Below are 25,507 nucleotides of genomic sequence, written 5' to 3' on the forward strand. Positions count from 1 at the left end.
TCTCTTTATCTCTCAATAGTAATATAAAACTTTGTACCATTTCACTTCTTAAAATGCATCTAACAAGATTTTTGCTTTTTTTATTCATTTCTACTATGCCTGCTTATTTTTTATTTTCTCTGTCCTGACAATTGATTTATCCCACAGATCATTAAGCTAATGTTAGCCAAAACTTAAAATCTGCAATTTCATTGTAGTACAATTAAAATTAACTACTAAAATCACTCTTAAGCTTCAAGTCACAATGACTACCAATTCAAAGGAAAATTTTCAAGTATGTGAACATCTTATAAAAATGTGGGTCGGCAGGGGTGGCTAGGTGGTGCACTGGATAAAAGCACCAGCCCTGGAGTCAGGAGCATCTGGGTTCAAATCCGGGCTCAGACACTTAATAATTACCTAGCTGTGTGGCCTTGGGCAAGCCACTTAACCCCATTTGCCTTGCAAAAAAAAAAAAAAAAAAAAAAAAAAGTAAGTTGGACAAAGAGCAACAAAAATGTGCATACCCTTTGATCCAGAAATACCACTACTGGCTCTATACCCTGAAGAGATTATGAAAAAGTAAAAAAAATCACTTGTATAAAAATATTCATAGCAGTCCTGTTTGTGGTGGCTTAGAATTGAAAATTAACTGAATGTCCTTCAATTGGGGAATGGCTTAACAAACTGTGGTATATGTATGTCATGGAACACTATTGTTCTATTAGAAACCAGGAGGGATGGGAATTCAGGGAAGCCTGGAAGGATGTGCATGAATTGTTGATGAGTGAGATGAGCAGAACCAGAAGAACACTGAACACCCTAACAGCAACATGGGGGTGATGATCAACCTTAATGGACTTGTTCATTCCATCAGTGCAAAAATCAGGCATAATTTGGGGGTATCTGTAATGGAGAATACCATCTGTATCCAGAGAAAGAATTGTGGAGTTTGAACAAAGACCAAATAAATTAACTTTAATTTAAAAACAAAAATATTATATTATTAATTTTGCTATCTCTTATGCCTTAATTTTCTTCCTTAAGGATATGATTTTTTTCTCTCATCACATTCAACTTAGATCAATGCATACCTTGGAAACAATGTAAAGATTAACAGACTGTCTTCTGTGTGTGGGAGGGGGGGAGGAAAGCAAGGTTAGGGGGAAACTTGAAAAATTCAAAATAAATAAAATCTTTCTTTTATAAGGAAAAAAATGTGGGCTGGAAGGAGATAAGATTATGATTCTTCTTAAAGGTAATACAAAGCCAAAACAACACAGTGGTCTGAAAGGAAAATTTTCTGTTGCCCAACAACCTTGGAAGTATGCAATCACCTTAGTGATTTCTCAACTCTGGGTTCAGAGCTTAACATCACATTATAATTTCTTTGAATAATTTTATTTAGTATCCACTTTAGAATACCAGAAAAAGTTATCTTACTTGTCATCCAACAAAGACATCTAGATCAGAGATGTCAAATTCATATAGAAACAAATCCCTACCATGGTAAACATTCTCCAATTACATATTAATCTGGTTCCAGTTTTACTGGGAAGGTTTGCAGACCTTGAGTTTGACACCTCTCATCTACATGACTATATGTTCAATAGGCTTTCTATGTGTAATGGTCAAAAATAATGTGCTGACATATTGATACATCTGAAATATTTTCAAAGTATTACCTAGGTCACATTAATTCATCCCATTTCCAACTTTACATACACACCGTAACTACTTTTACCCTCTAAATATTGCAATTTGCTTTGATTAAAATGGAAGGGAAGAAGTATTTATTATGAATTTATGTGCTGGGGCACTATACGAAGCACTTTACAAATGCTCATTTAAAAGAAGTAAAACTCTTTATCAAGAGATTTTTCCCTTCTCAGAAGGATGATACAGTTGAAAAATACTGAGCTTAAGAGTCAAATATGCTTGAGATTGTGTCCCAGCTATGCTATGTGATCTTGGACAAATAATCACTTTTCCCTTTCAGGTCACAATTTTCTCATTTGCTAAAAGAGGAGGATTGACTAGTTGATCTGAAAGATCCTTTATGGCACTAAATTCTGAGATTTGGGTCTTATTTTCTAGCCCCCCCCCCAATAAATTTAAGGAATGAACTGTTAATTTCTATAACTTCTAGGAAATCATCTTCATTTTCTTTGATGTACAGAAAAACTTAAAACCAAAGACACTTGTATTAACAATTTCAATTACAAGTTGGATTTTTTCCTTGCATCACATTTATTTCCAACTACATCCCTCTCTCCAAAGGGTCCAAATCTTTTTAAAGAAAATGAAAAAACTTTTAGAAAAAAAAATTCAATTTATCAACCAAGTCTGATAACATCATGCTCCACACCTACACTACATTTGCAAAGAGATGGAAGTATAAGTTCTTATTTTTTTTCAGCCTGATAACTGTAATTAAAATTTTTAAGTAAAATTTTATTTTATTTACTATATTTTATTAATTTTATATTTATTAAAATAAAGTTTTGGGCTTTTTGTTCTTTATACACACACACACACATATACACATATATATAGTTGCAGACAATCTGATTCTACTTACTTCAATCTCCATTTGTTTCTAAATCTTCCCATGATTTAATAATAATAATTTAATAATAATTTTTATTCATATTTTCTTAACAAGCAATACCTTATTTATGTTTTACAATTTGTTCAATCATTTCCCTTTCAGTTAGCATATCTCTACCTTGTTTTGTAGTGCTATAAATATTTTTGTGCAAATGGAACATTTTTATCTATTACTACCCTTGGAGCACATATCTCATAGTGAGTTTGATGAGTAAAGGGGAAAGGGCATTTTAACAACTTTTTAGAAATATAACTTAAAATCAAATTTCCATTAAATTCCAAAAGGAGTTGAGTTTAGAATGCGTACAGGAAATCACAGTTTCTTTTCAAGACTTACCAGTCTGTTGTTGTAGTCCCCATCTGGCTACTCTCATCCTGAATTGCCGGGCACCAGTTTGTTTAAGTCTTCTATTCAATTTTGGAAAATTCTGCTTTCTTTCTTCCTTCTTATTCAATTTGATGATATCATCTGTGTTTGAGAGATATAAATCATATAAGTTTTAACTTATCGGTTAATTACTTAAAGACAACTAATTGGATCTTATATAACATCCTCTTCTTCCATCTATTATTCAGCTGAGATGAAATTTTGAAAAGACAGGAAGGTTAGGGAAAAGGAGGTAAGACTCCAAATGCATGTATTCCATTGCTTGCTTACTGTTCATAAAAACGTTTTGGTAGGCAAAGAATACTGAAATCAGAGACTGAAAGGTTTACCGATAATCTAGAAATTCCTATTTTCATACTGTATCCCTTTTTAATATTCATCATCTTCCAAAAACTGCCTTCACTTCAACTTCTCTATCTCATCACTCTAACTGTCCACACCTGAGCAACTAGGTGTGGATCAAGCAAAGGGCTGTGGTCAGAAAGACCTAAGTTCAAATGCAGCCCGAAGACACTTAACCTCGTCTACAATCTATGCCTCGACATTGGGGATATCTAACAGAATCTACCCCTCAGGGCAGCTGTGGGCATAAATGAAATACTTGTAAAACTGTCAGAGCAGTACACTTCCTTCCCTCCAACTAGGTTAACAACAACACTATTTCAAACTGAAATGAAGTATATCGTCTTCCATCAACACTTCTGGAACTTAGAACTGTACCAGTGTTCTAGTCACTATTTGGACATGTCCATTCTGCAGGAAAATGGTCCTGGTTCCCTCTTGCCTTCTGAGGAAAACTTTTGCTTCCTCAGGGAAAAAAAGCTCAGTTCCAAAAAAAGAGGGAGCAAGTTCATTCATTTCCACTAAAGAGGTACCACCTCCCTTCCTAAAAATAAATAAATATATGGTCCTTAATTTCAAACAATTACAAAGGCCCTAGCCTTTACAAATTTCATTATCCATCTTTTCTTGCACTTAAATGTGACCTCAATTTCTTTTTTCAGAAGAATGTTGATACCAAAACTTATCTGTTTAGATTTAAATCATCAGATCATACTTAAAGATTAAACTACTCAATTTAAGTGTAAGAAACACACAAATATAGAGAAACACTTCAAATTTTTATGGATTCAAACTTAGACCTTCTGAAATTTTTCATAAAATATAAATGTTTAAAATCCATTTCTTTAATAATATTAAGCCCAACTCCTAAAAAAGTCATTTCTAACTGTCCCTTACACGGAAAATCATAACCAGTTAATCTAGAAATGATTAATCCATGTGACAGAGGGGAAAAAAACTTTACAAACTATAGGTCTTTTCCTCTTTATTTACAGCAGTGGAAGATTATTACTAGTAACTATTCATTAATTTATTTAATCTTCATATTTTTCCAATGCCAAATTACTAGCTTTAACAAAAAGAGAAATAAAAAATTTTGAATATCTTTATGAAAAAATATTTTACAATGTGAAAACTGGATCATTCTGCTTACTGAAACATATTCTATGACTCTACCTGTTCCCTATACCTAGATTATGATTCCTCAGGAGATGAAAGGGATTTTTGAAAGTCATGTTGGTCAAACCCTAAAGAATTCTCTCTATAGTATCAAAACCTATCTAAAAACTTTTAGTAAGCAAGAGGCCCTCCATCTTTGGAGACAGCTCATTCCAACTTGGGAAATGGCAATAATCAATAGGAAATTTCACTTTATATCAAAAATAAATGTGCCTTCTTTCTGCAACTTCTACCCAGGGCTTATTATCACTCTCTAAGACCCAGAAGAACAAGTGTTTGCATAGTGTGTGTGTGTGTGTGTATATATATATATATATTCTTCTAAAGTCCTTTCTTCCCTAAGCTAAATTTCTGCAGCTATTTCCACAGGATCATATTAAATCATGAGAATCTCAAATCTCTTTACAATACCAGTTGCCCTCCTAGATTCCCTTCAGCTTTTCTATTTCCTTCCTAATACATGGTGTCCCAAAATTCCATGAGTTTAACTAGGACAGCATATAAGGGTCTTTCCTCCTGGTCTTTGACACCAAATCCGTGCTAAAATCACATTAGTCTTTTTTTGACCACAACATTTATATTGTTGATTCATATCAAGTTTCCAACAAAATTCCCATATATTTCTTCAGATAAACTGCTGTTCTCTGGTCTCCTCTTTTATCTTATTCTTGTATGTCTATTTAGTCCAAGTGCAAAACTCAGGTCTTTACTCCAGGCCCAGCTCTTTATCCATGGAGTCATTCAGCTACCTCCATGAATGTGATTATGTTATTATTGTTGTTATTATTATAATCATTACTACTACTTCTAAAAAAAATGCCTTTTCCCCTAAAGGTACCAGTAGTTTTTGTAAAGATTTCATAAAAGAAATTCACAAAAACATGAGGCAGATGGTTTGTATTCTTTGTTAATACATTCTAAATAATATAGAAATGGATAACATTTTTTAATTATCACAAGGTCAAGGACAGATCCCTCAGGCATTTTACTAAAGATATTCCAAGTAGATTAGAAAGCATTAATGACTACTTTGTGGATCTTAACATAAAATTATCTAGCCCATATTTCACTATATTGTCCCCAAAATCACTGCTAAAATCTAGGTAAACCATTCTATCAAAAAAGAAATTAGTCAGAGGACCAAGGCTTTTTTTTTTGCAAGGCAATGGGATTAAGTGGCTTGCCCAAGGTCACACAGCTAGGTAATGATTAAATGTCTGGGGTCAGATTTGAACCCAGGTACTCCTGACTGCAGGGCCAGTGCTCTATCCACTGCGCCACCTAGCTGCCCGGCCCAAGGCTTTAATCCTAGTTTCTGTCATGCACTCACATTAGGTAATCACTCAAAGGAAAACCCAGTTTCCTCAGATATATAAGGAAGGTAATAATACTTGAACTATCTGCTTTTAAGAGTTATTATAATGGGGCGGCTAGGTGGCGCAGTGGATAGAGCACTGGCCCTGCAGTCAGGAGTACCTGGGTTCAAATCTGACCCCAGACACTTAATCATTACCTAGCTGTGTGGCCTTGGGCAAGCCACTTAATCCCAAGAAAGTAATCCATAAATTATAAAGAGCTACATAAATGTGAATTATGAGATTACCAAATAATTCCCCCAGAGTAAACTTGCAATTTAATAAGGGACTGATTTTTCTCATCTGGGTAGATTTTGAAGCCTGGATGACTCCATCAGGATATTTCAGAATATTATTCTTAATAAAGTTAATCTAGATAACCTCAGATCTTTTCCAACTCGGATTCAATCTAGAAAATAGGAGTTTACCTACATTGAAGCAAACAAGATACTATTTATTCTCTGACAAAAAGTAGTCTAAATTCTCAGTTTAGATTTCAGAGATACTAAGTTTGATCAAATAACCAAAACTCCTAAAAAGGGAGTTGCTTTTTGGGTTACAGCAATTCTATTATTTCAGTAGGATAAAAAATTTAATAAATTGTAGAACAATGTAAAATATTAATATTTAAAAGTTTTTTGACCCCTTTTTATAAATCACCCATGTCCCCAAACCAACTTAATTCCTGTACAACACAGGAAAGGATTTTTCCTTGCAAAACAGGGATAAAAATTAAAAATGCAAAACAGAATACTATAATGAATCATCATAATAAAGAGCATATCTTCTACAGGTCTAGAAATAGCAACACTTTTGTGCTTTTTTACAATGAATTACTTGCTCATGACCCCAAAAATGAGGGAGTGAGACTAAGCTATACCTCAGTTTCATAGCTCTGGATCAAAGAGCAATTACATTTCAGCTTTTCTTCAGTGAACTCCTAAGTACCCACCAAAAAATTTGAAACCCCAAAATATCAGAAACATCCAGAAAATAAGAAAGATTGTGAAGGTATCTGCCATCTACTTGGCCAAACCTCAACTTAACTCCCAATTACCAGTTTAGAAGCTATAAGCATCGTGAGATTTAAATAAATCAGAAAAAGGGGGCAGCTAGGTGGTGCAGTGGATAGAGCACCGGTCCTAGAGTCAAGAGTACCTGAGTTCAAATGTGGCCTCAGACACTTAATAATTACCTAGCTGTGTGGCCTTGGACAAGCCATTTAACCTCATTGCCCTGCCAAAAAAAAAAAAAACCAAGAAAAATAATAATCAGAAAAAAATGTGGTTACTTTGTGAAGTTCATCATACCATTTGACTTTGATCCATTATGAAAAGCTAGTCCTTAAAACCATACAAGAGGTAGATACAGGCAAGAAAAAAAGCTTAACTAGATTTTTATAACTGGTTTCATTGTAACAAGAAACTATGCAGGTAAGATATCCTGAGTTTTATGAGTATCAAGGATCCCTATTTTCAAAAGGGCACACCTAGAAAATTCACATACTAAGGCACATCAAAAGCACACTACAGAACAAATCACACATAAAGATTTCCTCACTCACCACAATTACAACTATGAGGCACAGTACAAAGCAAAAACAGTGACAACATGTACCAAAGGCAGCCCACTGGAAATAGCACAATGTGTAGTACACCCAGATTCAAATCCCAGTCTCACATTTAATACTTTTGTCCTTTGAATTCTCTTTATGTTAAATGAGGAATTTTTTTTTTTTAGTTTTTGCAAGGCAATGGGGTTAAGTGGCTTGCCCAAGACCACACAAGGTCATTATTAAGTGTCTGAGACCAAATTTGAACTCCAGTCCTCCTGACTCCAGGGCCGGTCCTTTATCCACTGTACCACCTAGTGGCCCCTGAATGAAGAATTTCAAGGAAAAAATCTTTTCTGGAATCCCCAACTCCTCTAACTGCTTCCCAGAAATGGGAAATTATCTTCAATCTATCCTCTCTCCTACCTATACAGTTATTTTTCATGTGGGTCTCTCGAAATAGATTCGAATTTTTTTGCTTCTATTTTTATTCCCTTAGAAACAGGCAGATACACAATAGGAACTTAATAAATGTCAGCCAAAGGAAGACAATAGGTTTATAGATTTACAGTAGCAAGTCTTTGAATGTAAGTCGGGCATATATTAAGTACCTATGTGCTGTAGAAATCAAGGCCACAAAAACAAAACCTCTGCTCAAGACACCCAAACGCCACATATAAACAAATAGACTTTACAGAGCAACGTGCTTTCCCGGATAGGTTAAGACACCATCTAGTATTTTAGTATTCCTCTAATATTTAGAGGAATAGTAAAGTTTCTTATATAAGATGGCATTCGAGGAAACTGAGGCTGGGACGTTAGTTTGTCTTTCCTGCTTCCCTTCTTCCCTGACATCTCGATCCGCAATATAGATTTAACTTTTAATAGCGGAATCAAGTCGCACGAATCCAGCTCTTCCCGGGCTACAGCAGCGCTATCACCTCGCCCTCTACGCGAGCCCCCCCGACGGGGGACACGTGTGCCCCACAAGAGCAAGCCCTGCCGGCGGCGGCCTCCCCTCCTGCTGCAAGCACAGGTGCCGGCCCGGCGCCCCCGCCCCCGGCCATCCGCCTCCATCCAGGCTCCGCGATTCCGCCCGCGGCCGGGCCCCGGGCCCCCCACCTCGGGGCCCCGCACCGAGAGCGGCCGCGACTCCCTCCGGCGCCTCAACCGCCCCCTCCCCCCGCCCGCAACTGCCCAACGTTCGGCTGCAACCCCCTGGGCAGCTCCCACAGAGCCCAGCGGCGCGGGGGGGCTCCGGGGGGGGCGGCCCCGCCCCTCCCCCCCCCCGGGCGTCCTCTCCCCGCACCCCCCGGCCCGGCCGCCCCGTTCCACCCTCGCCTTTGGTCCGGCCCGGCCCGGCTCGACAATCCCGGTGCCCGGTTCGACCCCGCAAGCCAACCGCCCCTTCCCCCCTCAACCGGGGCACTTGGTTCCACCCGCTCGCTCCCCGCCTCCCCCTCGGCCCCACGAATTGGTGCGGCCCGACCCCTCACCCAGAGACATATCAATCTTATCGAGGTTTTCGTGGCTGCCGCTCTTCAACGGCGCCGGAGCGGCCAGGGCGGCCGCCATCCCGACGCCGAAGCCGCTCATGGCGCTGGCTGTCTTCTCGGGCACTCGCCGCCGAGCAAGGGCTGCGTCCGGCCTCGGCCGCCTCCCCCAGCCTGACTGAGACGAGGAAAGCGGGAGCAGCGCGCAAGCGCGGCTCCGGCCCGACCCTCCCGCTCGGCGCAGGGCGGCCGTGCCAGGGCGGGGGGCGAGGGAGGGAGGGAGCAGCGAGAGCAGACCTCGGCCAGTGAGTCTCCGCTTCCGGATCGCCTTTCTGGCGCCCCCTCGGGCCGGGAGGAGACGCTGCAGGCGCTTCCCGGGGGGGGGGGGGTGGCGGCTCCAGCCCCGCTGCACCGGCGACGGTACGCCTTCGCGTGGTCATGTTGCTTAGCAACCAGGCCGGGTGCGGGAGCCGGACCCAGGCAGGGAGGGAGGTGAAGCCAGCCCGGATGCCAAGGCCCCCCTGCGGGGTGGTGCCCCTGCGACGACTGCGAGCCCTGCGGCATCCTATGTGGTAGGGACGGGTCCTGCCCAGCCTTGCTGGAGCTGCACCCCTGTGGCATGGCCCTCTGGCTGCTGGACCTAGGAGGAAGGTAGGGCATCTCCAGTTGGCCTCTAAGTAGCCCGGCAGCCCAACCCTTTTCTTTCTAGGGACCCCCTCCTTAAAATGATGGTGATAGGGGCGGCTAAGTGGCACCGGCCCTGGAGTCAGGAGTCCCTGGGTTCAAATCCGGTTTCAGACACTTAATAATGACCTAGTTGTGTGGCCTTGGGCAAGCCACTTAACCCTATTTGCCTTGCAAAAACCTAAAAAAACAAAACAAAAAAATGATGGTGATGATGATGATGAGCTTTCTTATGAATGGGGATGACAAACTGATGGAATTTTTATAACACTTTACAAATAGCATCTTAAATGAATTAATTAAATTCCTTAACACATGATGGGTTCTTATGTTTCGTCCTTAAGGATAACGATTTCTCTCTCATCACACTCAATTTGGATCAATGTATACCATGGAAACAAAGTAAAGACTGGCAAACTGCCTCCTGTGGGGGGTGGGGGAGGGAAGTAAGATCAGGGGAAAAATTGGAAAACTCAAAATAATTAAAACCTTTAACAAAAATAATCAAAATTTTAAAAAAGACCCAAGTTAATCAATGAGACACTCTAAAAAAAAATGTGATGGATTCTTGCATGCTCAGATTTGTCTTCAATTCAAAATATAGTTGGTATTCATAATTCCAGAGGACTAATGTTGAAACATGCAACCCACCTTTTGATAGAAAAGCAAGTTGTTGTTTTTTTGACATGGCCAAAGTAGAAATTTGTTTTGACATAATAGATTTTGTTTTTCTTTCTCTCAAGGGGGTAGGAGGAAGAGGCAGCAGACTTTTGCTGATTAAATAAATATCTGTACACATATACTTAATTCAATAAACAAAGTTGTAATTGGGGTAAAACTTTAAAAAAAAGCATCTGAGGTCTAAAAGAGGTGGAGGTAGGCAATTTTATTTGTACAGAAACCTCTTCTACCTCATTCCCATTGTCCTCACCTATCTGCTCGTGCTCGCTTGGGCAGCACATATACTAAAATTGGAATGATACAGAGAAGATTAGCATGGCCCCTGCGCAAGGATGACACGCAAATTCGTGAAGCGTTCCATATTTTTTTTTTATTTTAGAGAGGGAGAAATAATATCTTTAATATATGCTAAAACATTGTAATCTAATGTTAGTTCATTAACACTCTTGTGGTCTGATGACAGTATGTAGCTATCAGAAAGCTTGAATAACGATATCAAATTACTCCTTGGTCTCTAAAATACACGGTTTTGAGGTATCTTAATTGTTTATAAAATGTCTTTTATATACTTAAAAGAATTGAGTTCCATTCTATTCCATCCATTTTTTGCATGTATAAGCCCTGAAGTCTAGGAAAATAAAACTGTTAACAACAAGAAAAAAAAAAACTATCTGCTCCCTTTTGGCTAAGGAACTACCTATGGCAAAGCTGTGAAACTGCAATGTAAATATAGCCCATCACTGCTGTTCTCACATTAGGATTGTAGCATAGTAAAATTTGATACATGGAAAAAAGTCTAAATATTGAAAGTATCAGCAATATTATACCTTTTTGTACACCAGTTTGCAACTAGGGGAAGTTAATCAGCAGACAGAACCTGTGGTTTTTACTCTGGTAAGGTCATCTTAGCTTCAAGAGTTTAATCCTCAACTCAAGGGACTGGCTTTTGTTAGTCCATGATGTGATAATCAATGTATAATTTATGTGAATGTGAATTCAACTCACAAGAGATCAATTCATAAAAATCAGCATGACACTTTATAAGTTTACAAGGAAAAATAAAATTGCCAAGTGGACTAGATGTTTATTGATGTTGCCTGATCAGAGCATTATTTTTTTCTCATTAGAAAAGCCAACATAAAATACCATCTTCTGTGAAAGTAATGCTTGTTATGATTCACATGCCTGTGGTACTTTAATGTGCATAAAGATTTCCCCCCATAAGGGGCGGCTAGGTGGCACAGTAGATAAAGCACTGGCCCTGGGGTCAGGAGTATCTGGGTTCAAATCCGGCCTCAGACACTTAATAATTACCTAGCTGTGTGGCCTTGGGCAAGCCACTTAACCCCATTTGCCTTGCAAAAAAAAAACTAAAAAAAAATTTCCCCCCATGGATAGATTCAAACAAAGTCAGAGGAACTTAAGGAAAAATTATGTATCTTGCCTTTGTAGTGTATGTCCGATAAGCTGGTTTGATCTTACTGATTAAATCATTTTTGACTCGGCAGTGCTAGACAAACTGATAAATTCTTTGTATCCGTGTCAATATTATCCCAGATTGTTACATTTGATTAATTACACTTTAATCTCTCCCCAAGCTCTATTTGAGAGAAATTTTGGCCTCATCTATCAACCAATATTTATTATTTAATCAGCACCCACTGTATGCCAAGCCCTGTGCTAGGCACTAGAGATACTAAGACAAAGCCAATGAAGAATTCCCTGCCCCCACAGAATTCATATTCTGCCAGACATGTTGATCACTAAATAGTAGTTAAGAGAAACAAGCATTGGGGCAAAAAGAAGAGGGAGAGTAGGGGATTTCCGGGACAGGAACAAGGCTTCAGCTGCTCCAAGAATAGGGATGGTTTGTGTAGGTGGGGAGCATTTTGGGATGCAAGGGGTAGAAGGCATTCCAGATGAAAGAATGTACTGTTTCTTAGGCTTTTTTTTACTTATGGAATAATAATCTTTGCTATGAATAATCAACATGTTAAGCATTTCACTTGACAAGACCATGCAAAACACATTTATGTAATGTCCCTTCCATAAGAGCTGCAATTTAAAAAAAAAATCATTCAATATTTTATTTATTTATTTTCCCAACTATATGCAATAGTAGTTTTCACTAATTTTTTTTTTTTGCAAGGTTTTTAGTTTTAAATTTTTCTTCCTCCCAGCCCTTCCTCTTCCCCCGGAGAGAAAGCAATAAAATATGGCTTATACATGTAAAACTATGTTAAACATGAATACATATTAATCATGTTGTGAAAGAAGAATCAAATCCAAGTGGGAAAAAAACCCCAACATTAGAGAGAAATAAATGACATAATAATAAATGACAACTTTTAAAAATTGAAAACAGTAAGCTTTGATCCACATTTAAACTCCACAGTTCCCTCTCTGTATAGGGATGGTATTTTCCATCACAAGTCTTTTATTATTGTCTTTATGGTGTTGCTGAAATGAACAAGTCCATCATAGTTGATCATCACCTGATGGTGGTTATTAGTGTCTACAATGGTCTTCCGTTTCTGAGAGCTGATATTTTTATGAAGTTCTTTTCATGTTCAAGATGTGTTGTGTTTCAAGTTTTGTTAATTTTGTAAACATTATGCTTACCATTCAATGTAGGTTAGGTTAAGTAAAATTCATATCAAACAAAATTATTTATATTCCAAAGTACACCTTTTGATAGACAGCAAGAAGAAAATTCAGAATCAAAGTGGGAAAAGAATATAAGCCATCTTTATTGTTGTTATTGTTCAGACAAACTAACTTTTTGTGATGCAGTTTGGGTTATCTTGTCCAAGATACCATGGTTGTTGGTCATTTCCTTCTCCAGCTCATTTTATGGATGCAGAAACTGAGAGGGTTAAATACTTTGCCGGGGGACACAGAGCTAGGAAGTCTCTGGAGGCCAAATTTTAATTCAGGAAAATGAGTTTTTGTGACTCCAGGCCTAGAACTTTTGTCATACACCTAGCTGCCCGAGGCATCTTTAAGGAACAGTGAATATAAGACTTTGAGAGCTAAAGGTAGAAAGATAGAGTAGAAATAGATCTCAGAAGGGACTTTGTGGTAGTGGCATAAAGAATCTTCTGAATACTGAACTATTGAAGTGATTAGGGTGATTCAAAGTAGAGTAGATCTGGAGGCAAGAAGTCAGGACAGGGTGTTGTAGTAGTCTACAAGATATTAAATGAGAGTATGCAAAATGGAAAGAGAAAGACATGAGTGACCTCAGAAAGGAAATACTAGGGGCAGCTAGGCGGCGTAGTGGATAGAGCACTGGCCCTGGCATGAGGAGGACCTGAGTCCAAATGTGACCTCAGACACTTAATAATTACCTAGCTGTGGCGACTTAACCCCATTGCCTTGCCAGAGAGAGAGAGAGAGAGAGAGAGAGAGAGAGAGAGAAAGAGAGAGAGAGAGACTGAGGGGCAATGAAGGAGAACTCCCCTGAGCTTCCTCTTAAGTCTATCAGCAGATGTTTACAGCCCCAACACCCCAGGGAGAACAGGCTGACTTCCTCCATCTCAGCAGCCAAGCAGGGAGTACTATTATCACAAGAAGAAGTGAGTTGGATACATAGAAAGGGAATTACGTATACAGCAAAGCGAGTACACTGATGCAAAAATCAACTTCAGTCGCAACATTCATTTCTAAAATCTAAAACACATTTTCAAAATAGAAGGTATGGGAATTAATTCTTTGTTTTAAAAGTTCCCTTTTAAAAAGAATTGACAGTAAAATGTCTCCTTAATCCAAGGAGGATAGAACAGTGTTTTATCTGGGTAATTATGGCAATATTAATTGCTAATTTGCAGTCTATATATACACCAAAGTAATAATTCCTTTCTGATCCCCAGAAATTATTTGTTTGACTTTGAAGTTTATAGGACCATGCAATTATTTACTAGCACTTGTGGGAAAATATAAATAAAACCATTTATTTATTTATTTTCCCAACTATATGCAATAGTAGTTTTCAAGCAATTTAGATTGTTGTACAAATTTTTCCTACCTATGATATTATGAATTGTGGATCACTACAATTGTTAGCTAATCAAAATTGCAGATAATCCAAAAAACAGTGAAGAGAAATGATGCAAAAATAATTATAGTAGTAACAGCTGATATTTAAAGAGAGCATTAAAGTTTGCAATAGCTTTTTGTATATTTCATTTAATCTCAAATTCCAGTCACCCTTCTTGTAAACAAAAAATTCAATAATATGATCCTCAGCTCTGAAATTTTGGAATCTGATCCTATCCTTCTTTCCACCTCAACTTTCCTAAACCTATTTTTTTCCTTTACTTCGATTTGGACAGTTCCTTACTCCTCCGTCTTTCCCTAATCCATCAATACAGCTCTAGCTTCTGTACTGTCTCTATTGCTGATATCATCAGCTTTCAAATGTTCAGTTATTTTCTCAGATCTATATCTCTAGTCCTGTGTTCTTACCTGAGTTCCTGTCTCCATCCTCACTTAACCTTTTGGACATCTCAAACAGGATGTCTCACAGGTATTTCAAACTCATTGTGTCTAAAATAGAACTCATTATCTTTCCCCCAAAACCCTTTTGTCTTCCCAGTTTTTTTTTCTTCTTCCAATTACCCAAGTTCATAACCTTTATTCATTTTTACTGACTGAAATGGGAGTTAAAACCTCCATTTCATCTTTTGTTTCTTTGGATATTTTATATTTTTGCCCATTTCCTTTGAATTCTTGGTTTTATTAGGTTATGACTATAGAATAGGTTCAAATTTTTTTCTGTTCATTTTTTTAAATTTTGATAATTTGATTTTCCCATCTTTAAAAATCAGATTAGCTAAAGACTTATTGATTTATCTCTCCAACTTTCTCCTTCTGTATTTATTTAATTATGTTCTATTGCTTTGTTTTGGGTGAATGATACAGTGTGGGGCTCAGCTAGGGTTTGATTAGTGATAGAATTTCACAAAAACTCATGACTCAGAGTGATAAGGGGCAGATAAGTTTTATTTTGCTGGTACAAAATTATTGCCTGTGACCTTTATTCCTAGCAGGTGATAACCAGCAGGGAAAAGAAATCTAGGATTTATATAGGAGTACAGGAGATTTATAAAGGTGCTGGGAAAGGTGTGGGGACTGTCAGTATAAAGGAATATATATCAGCATGTTCAGGGGTAACAAAAAGCTAACAGTTGGTTATCATGTTGGGCTTCTGCCTCTCTTTCTCTGTCCTTGTAGGATCTTCTTGATGGGTCCTTTCTAGTTGGCAGAAGACAGGGTACACAGATGGCTGTTATCAATTCAAGGTCTGGTATAAGGGAGGAGGATTGTTCTCAGGACTGGTAACAAGGGATGTTACAATAACCTAATTTCTCAGGACACACAAAAGGACATCATGGAAAGGCACAAGATCTATCTGCTTAGTATTTCCTACCACAACATGAGAATTTTTGTTGCATTTTTAGAAATATCAATTTATTATTTAGTTTGCACTAAGAAACAATGAATATTTTAAAAGCATGGAAGGAGTTATATCCTGATAAGGAATGAACAGTCAAGATTAATATGTATATATATATATAATATGAATGTGTACACAGACATATATATATATATACATATATATATATTTACGTGTGTGTGTGTGTGTGTGTGTGTGTGTGTATACGTGCACAACAATTAGAATAATGGAAATGGAAAGAAGAGCTAAAATCAGTCAGTAAACATTTATTAATCATCTTCTCTATCAGGCACTCTGCTAAACAATTGAAAGTTAATGCCCTTAAGAGGAGATATGAGAAGTTACCTCCCACAATTTCTTTGTAAAGGTGGGAGCTCCATAAGTGAAACTTTGCTTATATTTTCAGACTTTTTCAATGAGTTGCTATTTTTTATTCTTTTAAAAATATTCTTTTTTTTTTAAATAAGGGGAAGCTTTAGGGAAAGATAAGAGGGAGAAATCCTGGGAGAAATTTAAGTAATATAAAAACAAATCAGTAAAAATATATTTTATACATTTGTATTAACTTTAATAAAGTCAAAAATTAGGTCTAGTTTAGTGACTTAGGGAGAATAAAGAGTTGCCTGTTTATAGCTTTAATAATTTATCTATTGGGGAATGCTCTGGTTCATATCCATATCCACATATATATACATATACAAACACATCTATGCCTTTATGCATATATGACAATTTCTTGTATATCTTTAATGTCAAACCTTTATCAGAGAAATTTATTGCAAATATTTTTCCCAATTAACTATTCCCATTTTAATTCTAATTTGCAATGACTTCAATTTTATGAAATCAAAATTGACTATTTTTATCTCCAGTTTCTCTTCCTTCTTTAGTCAAAACTTCCCCTTTCTATAGCTACAAACGGTATCTCCTTCCACCCTTTTCTAATTTGCTTAGAATATAACCTTTTGTATCTATACCTGTTGTATATTTTTTGATTTAAATATAATTTCTTTTACACTACCTTCCAATTTTCCCAGTGTATTTTGTTAAATAGTGAATCCTTAGGTTACAAGTTTCTGTCCTTGGATAATTAAATTCTATTCTCCTGTTCCATTGTGTTTGAATCTTACATTCCTAATCTGTTCTATTGAAGAACTTTTCTGTTTTGTTTTGTTTTTTTTAACTCAGGACCAACATGTCTTGCTTACTATTAAGTACAGTTTGACACCTGGTCCTAGTAGGTCTACTTAATTCCCATTTTTTTATATTTTCCTTTAAGAATATTGAACTTAGATTTCTCCAAAGGAATTCTTTGACCTAATACTATCAGGAAACCCTTGATTGTTTGTTTAGTATAGCATTAAATCTGTAGATTATTTTGGGTAACATCATCATTTTTAAGATATTGGCAATATATGTTTATTATGTATTTTTCTAAAATATTTTGTAGTTTTAATCATATGATTCTTGTATGACTTAGTAATTGAATTTTCAGATCTTTTATATAGTCTATAGTTATTTTGGAATAGAATTTGTTTTTTTTTCTAGCTCTTCCTGCTGGTTTTTAGGCATAAACAGAAAAGTTAATGATTTTGTGGGTTGATTTTATTTTATTACTTTCCTCAAATTATTAGTTGTTTTGATGAATTTTTAGTTGAATCTCTAAAGTTCTCCAAGTATAAATCATCATATCATATCACCAAATAATTTTGTTTTCTTATGTAGGATTATTTTCTCAATTTCTTTTTTGTTGCCTTATTACTTACTATAGGTAACATTTCTAGAACTATATCAAGTAACTATATTCTATAATATATTAAGTACCTGTGGCTTTATAGTAAAGTTTCTAGGGTTTTTCTATGATAGTTAATGCTTCCTGGTTTTTCATAGAGTAAGGAAAGACCTAATTCTTGTGTTTTCATGTGTATGTGTTTTAACACAAATGCTCTTGTATTTTGTCAAAAGTCTTTTTTTGTATATGTTAATATGATCATGTGATTATTATTAGTAGTAATGTAGTCTGATATATTTCTAGGTGTCTTAATGTGACCCAATCCTCTTTTCAGGTATAAATCCAACCTGACTTGGAGTCAGGAGTATCTAGGTTCAAATCTGGTCTCAGACACTTAATAATTACCTAGCTGTGTGGCCTTGGGCAAGCCCCTTAACCCCATTTGCCTTGCAAAAACCTTTAAAAAAAAAAAGAAAGAAAAAATATTAAAATTAAATCCAAACTGATCATAATGAATGATCTTATAGATTGTTTTAGCCTCTTTGTTAACATTTTATTCAGTATTTTTTCATCAATATTCATTGGAAGTACAAGTCTTAAGTTTGTATCTCTAATATTTAATTTCCCCAATTTAGGCATCTGAACCATATTTGTTTACTATAAAAATTTTGTCAAGGTGCTTTTTTTATATGTATTTTTACAGCTAAGTTCCATTATGTGGGATCTAATTGTTCTTGTAATTTTTCATAGAATTCCCCAGTATCTGAATCTATTTAGACCTAGAGTTTTTTCTTTGAGACTTCTGTTATCACTAGTTTTCAAGTTGTTTTTTTTTTCCATTTTTCTACTTCTTGTTCTGGGTGTTTTATATCATACTTTTGAAAATATTCATCTGCTTTGTCTAAATTTTTAGTTTTGTCCATATATAATTAGACAAAAGAGTTTCTAGTAATATCTTTAATATCCTTGCCATTTGTTGTGATTCTTCATTTTCATTTTTTGGTTTATTTCATTATTTTATTTTTTTATCAAATTATGTTATGGTTTGTATCATGAATCATTAAAACACCTTTTATTATTATTGTAGCAGGTTTTTTATTTTCAATTTTATCTCTTTAATTTTCAGAATTTCTATTTTATAAAGATGTTTTAATTTGTTGCTTTTCTACTGTTTTTTCTTAAATTTGTTTGCACAATCCATTGATCATTCTACTTATATTTAGACTTGGCCTTAGCCATGTTTTTCTTATCTCTCTGTCAGATACCTAGATATGCTGTCTAGAGCAGAATCCATACCCCTGAGTATTTAACCATTTTATTCCCAGAACTCTGGACTTATGACCCTTATTGGTAATTGGTATTCTCCCTTTTCCTCAACAGTCACAGAGGAACTTGTGCCCTCCATCTTGACCCCTCCCCTACTTGCTGCTTCTGGAATCATAATCAGATCAATTCTGTCATTGTTACTGGAAAGAGTGTGTCAAATACTCCCTCCCCTGTGAGGATCCCATTAACTTTCCTAAACCAAAATATTCCTCTTGCATATACCACCATTTCTTCTATATGTGGGATTGCCACTTATTAGAATGTAAACTTTTTTTTTTTAGGTTTTTGCAAGGCAAATGGGGTTAAGTGGCTTGCCCAAGGCCACACAGCTAGGTAATTATTAAATGTCTGAGACCAGATTTGAACCCAGGTACTCCTGACTCCAGGGCCAGTGCTTTATCCACTGCACCACCTAGCCGCCACCTAGCCATCCCCTTAGAATGTAAACTTCTTGAGAGTAGGGACCATCTGCCTCTACAATCTTCATTCATATTCCTAGTGCTTAGCACATCTCATGGTAAGCACTTGATCAATACTTTTCATTCCTATCTGAATTTGTTACTTCAAAGCTGAAGGTCTTGTTTGCTGGCAAAATTTGTTGTTTGATATTCAGATTTTTAAAAAAATTATTTTATTTTGCCCTAGAAAGTCATTAATAAATATTAACATTTTCTTAAGCAAACAAGGCCAGAAAATGGAAACTGCTCATGAAACTTGTGGATCCATTAGAAAGTTCTTGTTCCTTTCAGTAGCACTTTATTTGGCACATAAATATTTTGTTGCTCACTCATTCATTCCTTCTATCAGTTCCATATCTATTATGGATATCAGATTTTTATCAGAGAAATTTGCTACAAAGATTTTTGCCATTTCCCCCTCTAATTCTAAAGGCATGCTTTTGTTTTTGCACAAATATTTTGATTTACATAATCAAAATTATTTTTCTGCCCTGTTATTCTCTCTATCAGGAGAGAATACTTCTTGTATCCCTAATTGTAAAAGGCATTTTCTCTTCCTCTAATTTTGTTTATATTACCTTTTTTTTTTTTTTTTTTTTAGGTTTTTGCAAGGCAAATGGGGTTAAGTGGCTTACCCAAGGCCACACAGCTAGGTAATTATTAAGTGTCTGAGACTGGATTTGAACCCAAATACTCCTGACTCCAGGGCCCATGCTTTATCCACTGCACTACCTAGCTGCCCCCTATATTACCTTTTTTGTCTAGGTTATGTATTCCTTTGGAGCTTGTTGTAGCATAAGGTATCAGATGTTGATTTAAATATAATTCCTTCTAGAGTGCTTTTCAGTTTTCTCCATCAGTTTTTGTCAAATAGTGAATCTCAGTTTGGTAGTTTGTGCACTTTTTTTTTTAATATGTTTCACTGAGGAAATAGCATGGATTTTAACCAATAAAAAAATTGTTTAAATATTATTGCTTTTAAGTGTAATTTGAGCTCTGCTACTAGTATGTCCATTTCACTCCTACTTTTTTTTATATTTTCCCTTGAAAGCCTTGGCCTTTTCAGCATGACATTAAATTTTTAAGGGAATTTTTGTGTATTATGATTTGTATTTTGATAGTATGACTGAACCATTAATAATTCTTATCCAATAATCTAAATTTTCCTTCATTTCTGTAAAGAATGCTTTGTACTTGTGTGGGATAAAAATCCACTTAAGGGGTGGCTAGGTGGCTAGGTGGCGCAGTGGATAGAACACTGGCCCTGGAGTCAGGAGTACCTGAGTTCAAATCTGGCCTCAGACAATAATTACCTAGCTGTGTGGCCTTGGGCAAGCCACTTAACTCCATTTGCCTTGGAAAAAACCTAAAAAAAAAATCCACTTAAAAAATATAGAGACTCCTCTGACAAAAAAAAAGTTTATTTTGGCTTTTCTCAAGAGAAAGGGCACAGTCCAAGTCTCAGAAAGGTAGGGAAGATCAAGGAGCTGCCCCGAATTGACAGTCAAGCAAGATTATATGGCCTAACGCAATCCCCTCCTCCTCCCTATTGACCTTCTCTCTGTTGACTCATTGGTTAGTCCTCAGAATTAACTTTCTACTTTTGAAAATCTACCCCAGCAACAAAGAAAAGAATGAAAGATTTTCATAAAATATTATCTCACCATCCAGATGATGAGAATAACCTTCAGAATTATAACTATTTTACTGAAGAAATGTAACTTGTCTTGGAACACAGTGTCTTAGGAACAGTCTACTTCAAACAAGAGGAGGCTAATATGCTTCTTCGGAATGCAAGGTTTTTTCTCATGGGAAAAAATCTACTGTCCTTCTAGTAATCAGTAAAAGTAGCCTTCTAGAAATAGTTTAAGAATAATAGTTTGTTCTTTCTTTAATATTTCTTAACCCTGAGAGGATTTCACTAGAAATAGTTTTATTGGGAATATTCCACTTAATCCACTCTTCCTTTTTTTTCTTAATATATATATATATATATATATATATATATACACACACACACACACACACACACACACACACACACACACACACATACATACATACACATATATATTTTGCATCTGAAGACCTCTCACACTATCCTTAATACCCCCTCAGGTTCTATTCTCTCTTCCTTTCTACTGGGGACCCATCTTCCCATCTTCCTGTCCACTGGGGAACCTGACCAAACAACCCATATACACCCACATAGGCACAATGGAGGAAGGTGAACTCATCTGGCCTCTTTCTTTTCTGCTGGAGGTATTCAATATCTTTCTGTATCTGCAGAGTCCATTCCAATCTCCAATTCAGATGACTTGTTGAAATCTCCTCTTCTGGTAAAGGAACTTTGTAACACAACATCTTATTAGACTCATATTTTCATCATTAGACCATAAAATACTAAAGCTATTAAAATTCACATTTTGCCTTACTCACCATCAATTGATATACATCCTTTACTTCAACAAAAGTATAACTTCTATAATTGTTCACTTAACAAGTGAATGTGTTGAAAATTATCAAGTTAACTTGAGCTTATAATATTTACATTAGATGACCATCCTAAGATGTATATAAAGAATGTCTAGCAAATGATATACAAGTACCCTTAATCTCTTGCTCTTCATCAAAATAACTCAAGCATCTTTAATTAAAATAAATTCTTCTTTCTTTCCAAAATGTTTCTAACTAAACTGTAGGTGATTCTTCTCCTGATATACTCAACTGACTTACATTCCCTTCTCAAAGTAGAACTTGAAATTGCTACTGCACAGAAGTGTATCTTGAGATTATATAAACCATCTTTATTCTTCTTACCTAAATATCCTTTCTCCTAGCATAAAATCAAATCAAATCAAGGAATCTTAATTCTTCTCAAAACATATAGCTAGCAGCAGAGATTAACACCACATGCTAGCCTATCTAGCTATTAAAGCTCCACTTAAACTAAAATTTCTATATCAGATTGACCTTTAGCGATTTACTATAAAGATCCAGGACATCAAAGGAAAATTCCTTTACAGATATAATTTTGAGTGTGAGTTTCCAGGCAGAGGTCATGTGGTTAATCAGACACCTTAAGTCAAATTTCAGATTTATACAGTGAGACATTATTCAAATGTCACATTTGGGGAAGTCAAGTCCAAAGGATCCAGTCTCAGGTTGCACTGAAATTGGCCACTTCAGCTTTTTCTCCCAATACACCCGTCAACTGTGTAGTGTCCAAACCACCTTCTGGCTTCCAGACTTCAAGAGAGCATTTACTCAACAGCACTTCCTTTGCTGATCATACCTGATGTCAGACACAAAACAAAAGCCAATTAAAAGTCCCATGATCTAAAATAGTAATTCCATCTAATGAGATCTCCAAGTGAATCTACTTCACAAGGAGTAAATGCTAATTCTAATCTGGATGGGGGGAGGGGTCACAATCAATCAGCCCTCTTCCCTACTCACATATCACCTATATCTACTCTTGAGTGTCCTTATCATCAGAATACATTAAATAAGGTTATTATCTTTTTCTTTTTTTTACTTTTATTTTTTATTCTCATTTTGTACAAATGTTTTTTTTACATTAATAAAATATTCTTGTTTAAGAGTAAACGAAATACCCCCTCCCTCCAATGAATATAGACTTGCTTGAGCGATAAAGTAAAGGGGAAAGAAAAAAAATTAAAATAAAAAAAATACTAATAATTGTAGGTATGGCCAGGTGGTGCAATGGACAAAGCACCAGCCCTGGAGCCCCCAGCACCTGAGCCCACATCCAGTCCCATAGACATGCAAGCCACCTGATCCCCACTGCCCTGCAAAAACCAAAAAGAAGGGAAAAAAAAGACCCAAAATAAAATAAAATAGTAATAATAGTAGGGGTGGTTGGGTGGCAGACAGAGCATTGGCCCTTGAGCCAGGAGTACCCAGGTCCAAATCTGGCCTCAGACACCCAAAGATCACCTTGCTATGTGGCCCCAGGCAGGCTAACCAGACCCATTTGCCCTGGACCCTCCCCCAAATAATAATAATAAAAAATGTGCTTCAGTCTTTGTTCCAACACCAACAACTCTGTCATAGGTGGATTACATTCTTTATGGTAAGTCCATCGCAAAAGTTACTTCCATATTTTTCCAACGTTGCCATTGCTGATCGCAACTCCTTCCTTTCTTATTCCTCCACTACCATGTACAATATTTTCTCTCTCCTTTCACTCTGACTCTGCTGTAGGGTCGCTGAGTGGCGCAGCAGACAGATACCTGGTCCTGGGGCCAAGAGGCCCTGAGCCCCCATACCACCCCTTAGGCCCAGAATCCACCTGGCCCCACGGTGCTGGAGAGGCCTTCCAATCCCAGCCCCTTGCAAGAAGTAAAAAAGAAAATGGGTTATATCTGACCACTCTCCCCACATGGTCCATCCTCTGCTCCATCACTCACATTCCCCCTCCTTCCCCCTGCCCCCCCCCTTACTCCAGATGTCTATACCCCATTGAGTATATTTGCTGTTTCCTCTCCTAGCCACCTCTGGTGAGAGCAAAGGTTCCCTCATTCCCCCCTTGCCTCTCCCCTTCCATATCATTGCAATAGCTCATTGTAATAAAGAAAAATCTGATTATATGAAATATCTTGGCCTATTCCCCCTCTCCTTTTTCTTTCGCCCATTCCATTTCCCTTTTTTTCTATTGACTCTATTTTTACACCATATTTTATCTTTGAATTCAGCTTTCTCCTGTGTTTCAACTATAAAAGCTCCCTCTACCTGCTCTATTAGTTGAGAAGGTTTATATGAGTATTATCAGTGTCATTTTTCTATGCAGGAATACATGCAGTTCATCCTCATTAAGTCCCTCATATTTTCCCCCTCTCCTCCAATCTCCATGCTTCACCTGAGTCCTGTATCTGAAGATCAAACCTTCTGTTCAGCTCTGGCCATTCCAAAAGGAACATTTGAAATTCCCCTGGAATACTGAAAGTCCATCTTTTTCCCTGGAAGAGGACATTCAGCCTTGCTGGGTAGTTCATTCTTGACTGCATTCTAAGCTCTTTTGCCTTCTGGCATATTATATTCCAAGCCCTATAAGCTTCCAATATAGTTGCTGCTAAGTCCTGTGTGATCCTGATGGCGGCTCCATGATGTTTGAACTGTGTCCTTCTGGCTGCTTGTAATATTTTCTCTTTGACTTGGAAGTTCTGGAACTTGGCTATAATATTCCTAGGGGTTGGTTTTTTGGGATCTCTTTCTCGGGGGGCGGGGATCAGTGGATTCTCTCCATTTCTATTTTGCCCTCTGCTTCTAGAATATCAGGGAAATTTTCCTGTAGTAACTCTTTGAAAATGATGTCAAGGCTCTTTTCCTGATCATGACTTTCAGGTATTCCAATAATTTTTAAATTATCTTTCCTAAGCCTGTTTTCCATATCAGTTGTTTTTTCAATGAGATATTTCACATTTTCTTCTAATTTTTCATTTTTTTTTTGGTTTTGAAGTATTGATTCCTGATTTCTGGTAAATTCATCAATCTCCCTGAATTCTATTCTTTGTCTGAAGGATTTGTTCTCCTCAGAGAGTTTTCTTACCTCTTTTTCCATCTGGCTAGTTTTGCTTTTTAAAGCATTCTTCTCCTCAATAACTTTTTGAACTGTTTTATCCATTTGACCTAAGCTGGTTTTTAGCATGCTATTTTCTTCAGCATTTTTTGGATTTCCTTGACTAAGCTGCTGACTTCATTTTCATGTTTTTCCTGCATCTCTCTCATTTCTTTTCCCAGTTTTTCTTCTAACTCCTCAGTTGATTTTCCAAGCCTTTTTTGAGCTCCGTCATAGCCTGATCCCAGTTTCTGTTTTTCTGGGAGTCTTTAGATGCAGGAGCTTGTGTTTCCTCATCTTCAGAGTGAGTATATTCATCCTTCTTGGGATCATAGATAATGTATTTCTCAATGGTGTTCCTCTTTTTTCTCTGCTTGCTCATTTTCCCAGCCTAAGCCTATTTTGGGGGTGCTTCCTGAGCTTTAGGGGCACTCCCACAAGGGTCTCAGTGTGTGAGTCTCTGTCCTCCCTTCTGGTCTGTGAATAACCATATGTGCTCCGTCTACCACAGGGCTGAGGTGGGGGGGGGGGGGGCCTAGACTGCGATCAGGATCTGAATGTGGTCAGAGCCCCAGAGTCCTGTTCCAGGGGCAGAGGACAGAGCTCGGCAGTCTCTCTCTTCACTCTCCTCCCTAGGTTCAATGGGCTCGTGCCCTGGAGGCTCCTGCTTACTGGCTAGCCTGCTTCTG

General features: G+C 37.1%; 2 protein-coding genes and 1 non-coding gene across 7 annotated transcripts in view; 2 read left to right on the top strand and 1 right to left on the bottom strand.

Moving 5' to 3' along the window:
- Positions 1-9,148, bottom strand: part of FYTTD1 (forty-two-three domain containing 1) — a 40,943-nt gene extending 31,795 nt beyond the window's left edge. For 2 of the 4 annotated variants that reach the window (XM_074214742.1, XM_074214741.1), the window contains exons 1-2: positions 8,284-8,521; positions 2,927-3,058 (exon numbers count right to left, since the gene is read on the bottom strand). In XM_074214742.1, the coding sequence (XP_074070843.1) occupies positions 2,927-3,058; positions 8,284-8,482 (331 nt within the window). In that variant the 5' untranslated portion in view covers positions 8,483-8,521. Of the gene's footprint in view, positions 1-2,926; positions 3,059-8,283; positions 8,522-8,901 lie in introns of those variants that run through there. The other 2 variants (XM_074214744.1, XM_074214743.1) reach the window with 2 other exon arrangements.
- Positions 9,077-25,507, top strand: part of RUBCN (rubicon autophagy regulator) — a 90,302-nt gene continuing 73,871 nt past the window's right edge. The window contains exon 1 of one of the 2 annotated variants that reach the window (XM_074214740.1): positions 9,077-9,318. Coding sequence is in view for 1 of the 2 variants with exons in the window: in XM_074214734.1 (XP_074070835.1) it covers positions 9,518-9,549 (32 nt within the window). In the remaining variant the exon portion in view is untranslated. Of the gene's footprint in view, positions 9,319-9,358; positions 9,550-25,507 lie in introns of those variants that run through there. The other variant, XM_074214734.1, reaches the window with a different exon arrangement.
- Positions 10,524-10,630, top strand: LOC141510319 (U6 spliceosomal RNA). The gene has a single exon (XR_012474820.1). It is a non-coding gene; the product is annotated as a U6 spliceosomal RNA (small nuclear RNA).

This window comes from Macrotis lagotis, chromosome 1 (assembly GCF_037893015.1).
Source record: "Macrotis lagotis isolate mMagLag1 chromosome 1, bilby.v1.9.chrom.fasta, whole genome shotgun sequence".
Classification (NCBI taxonomy): Eukaryota; Metazoa; Chordata; class Mammalia; order Peramelemorphia; family Peramelidae; genus Macrotis; species Macrotis lagotis.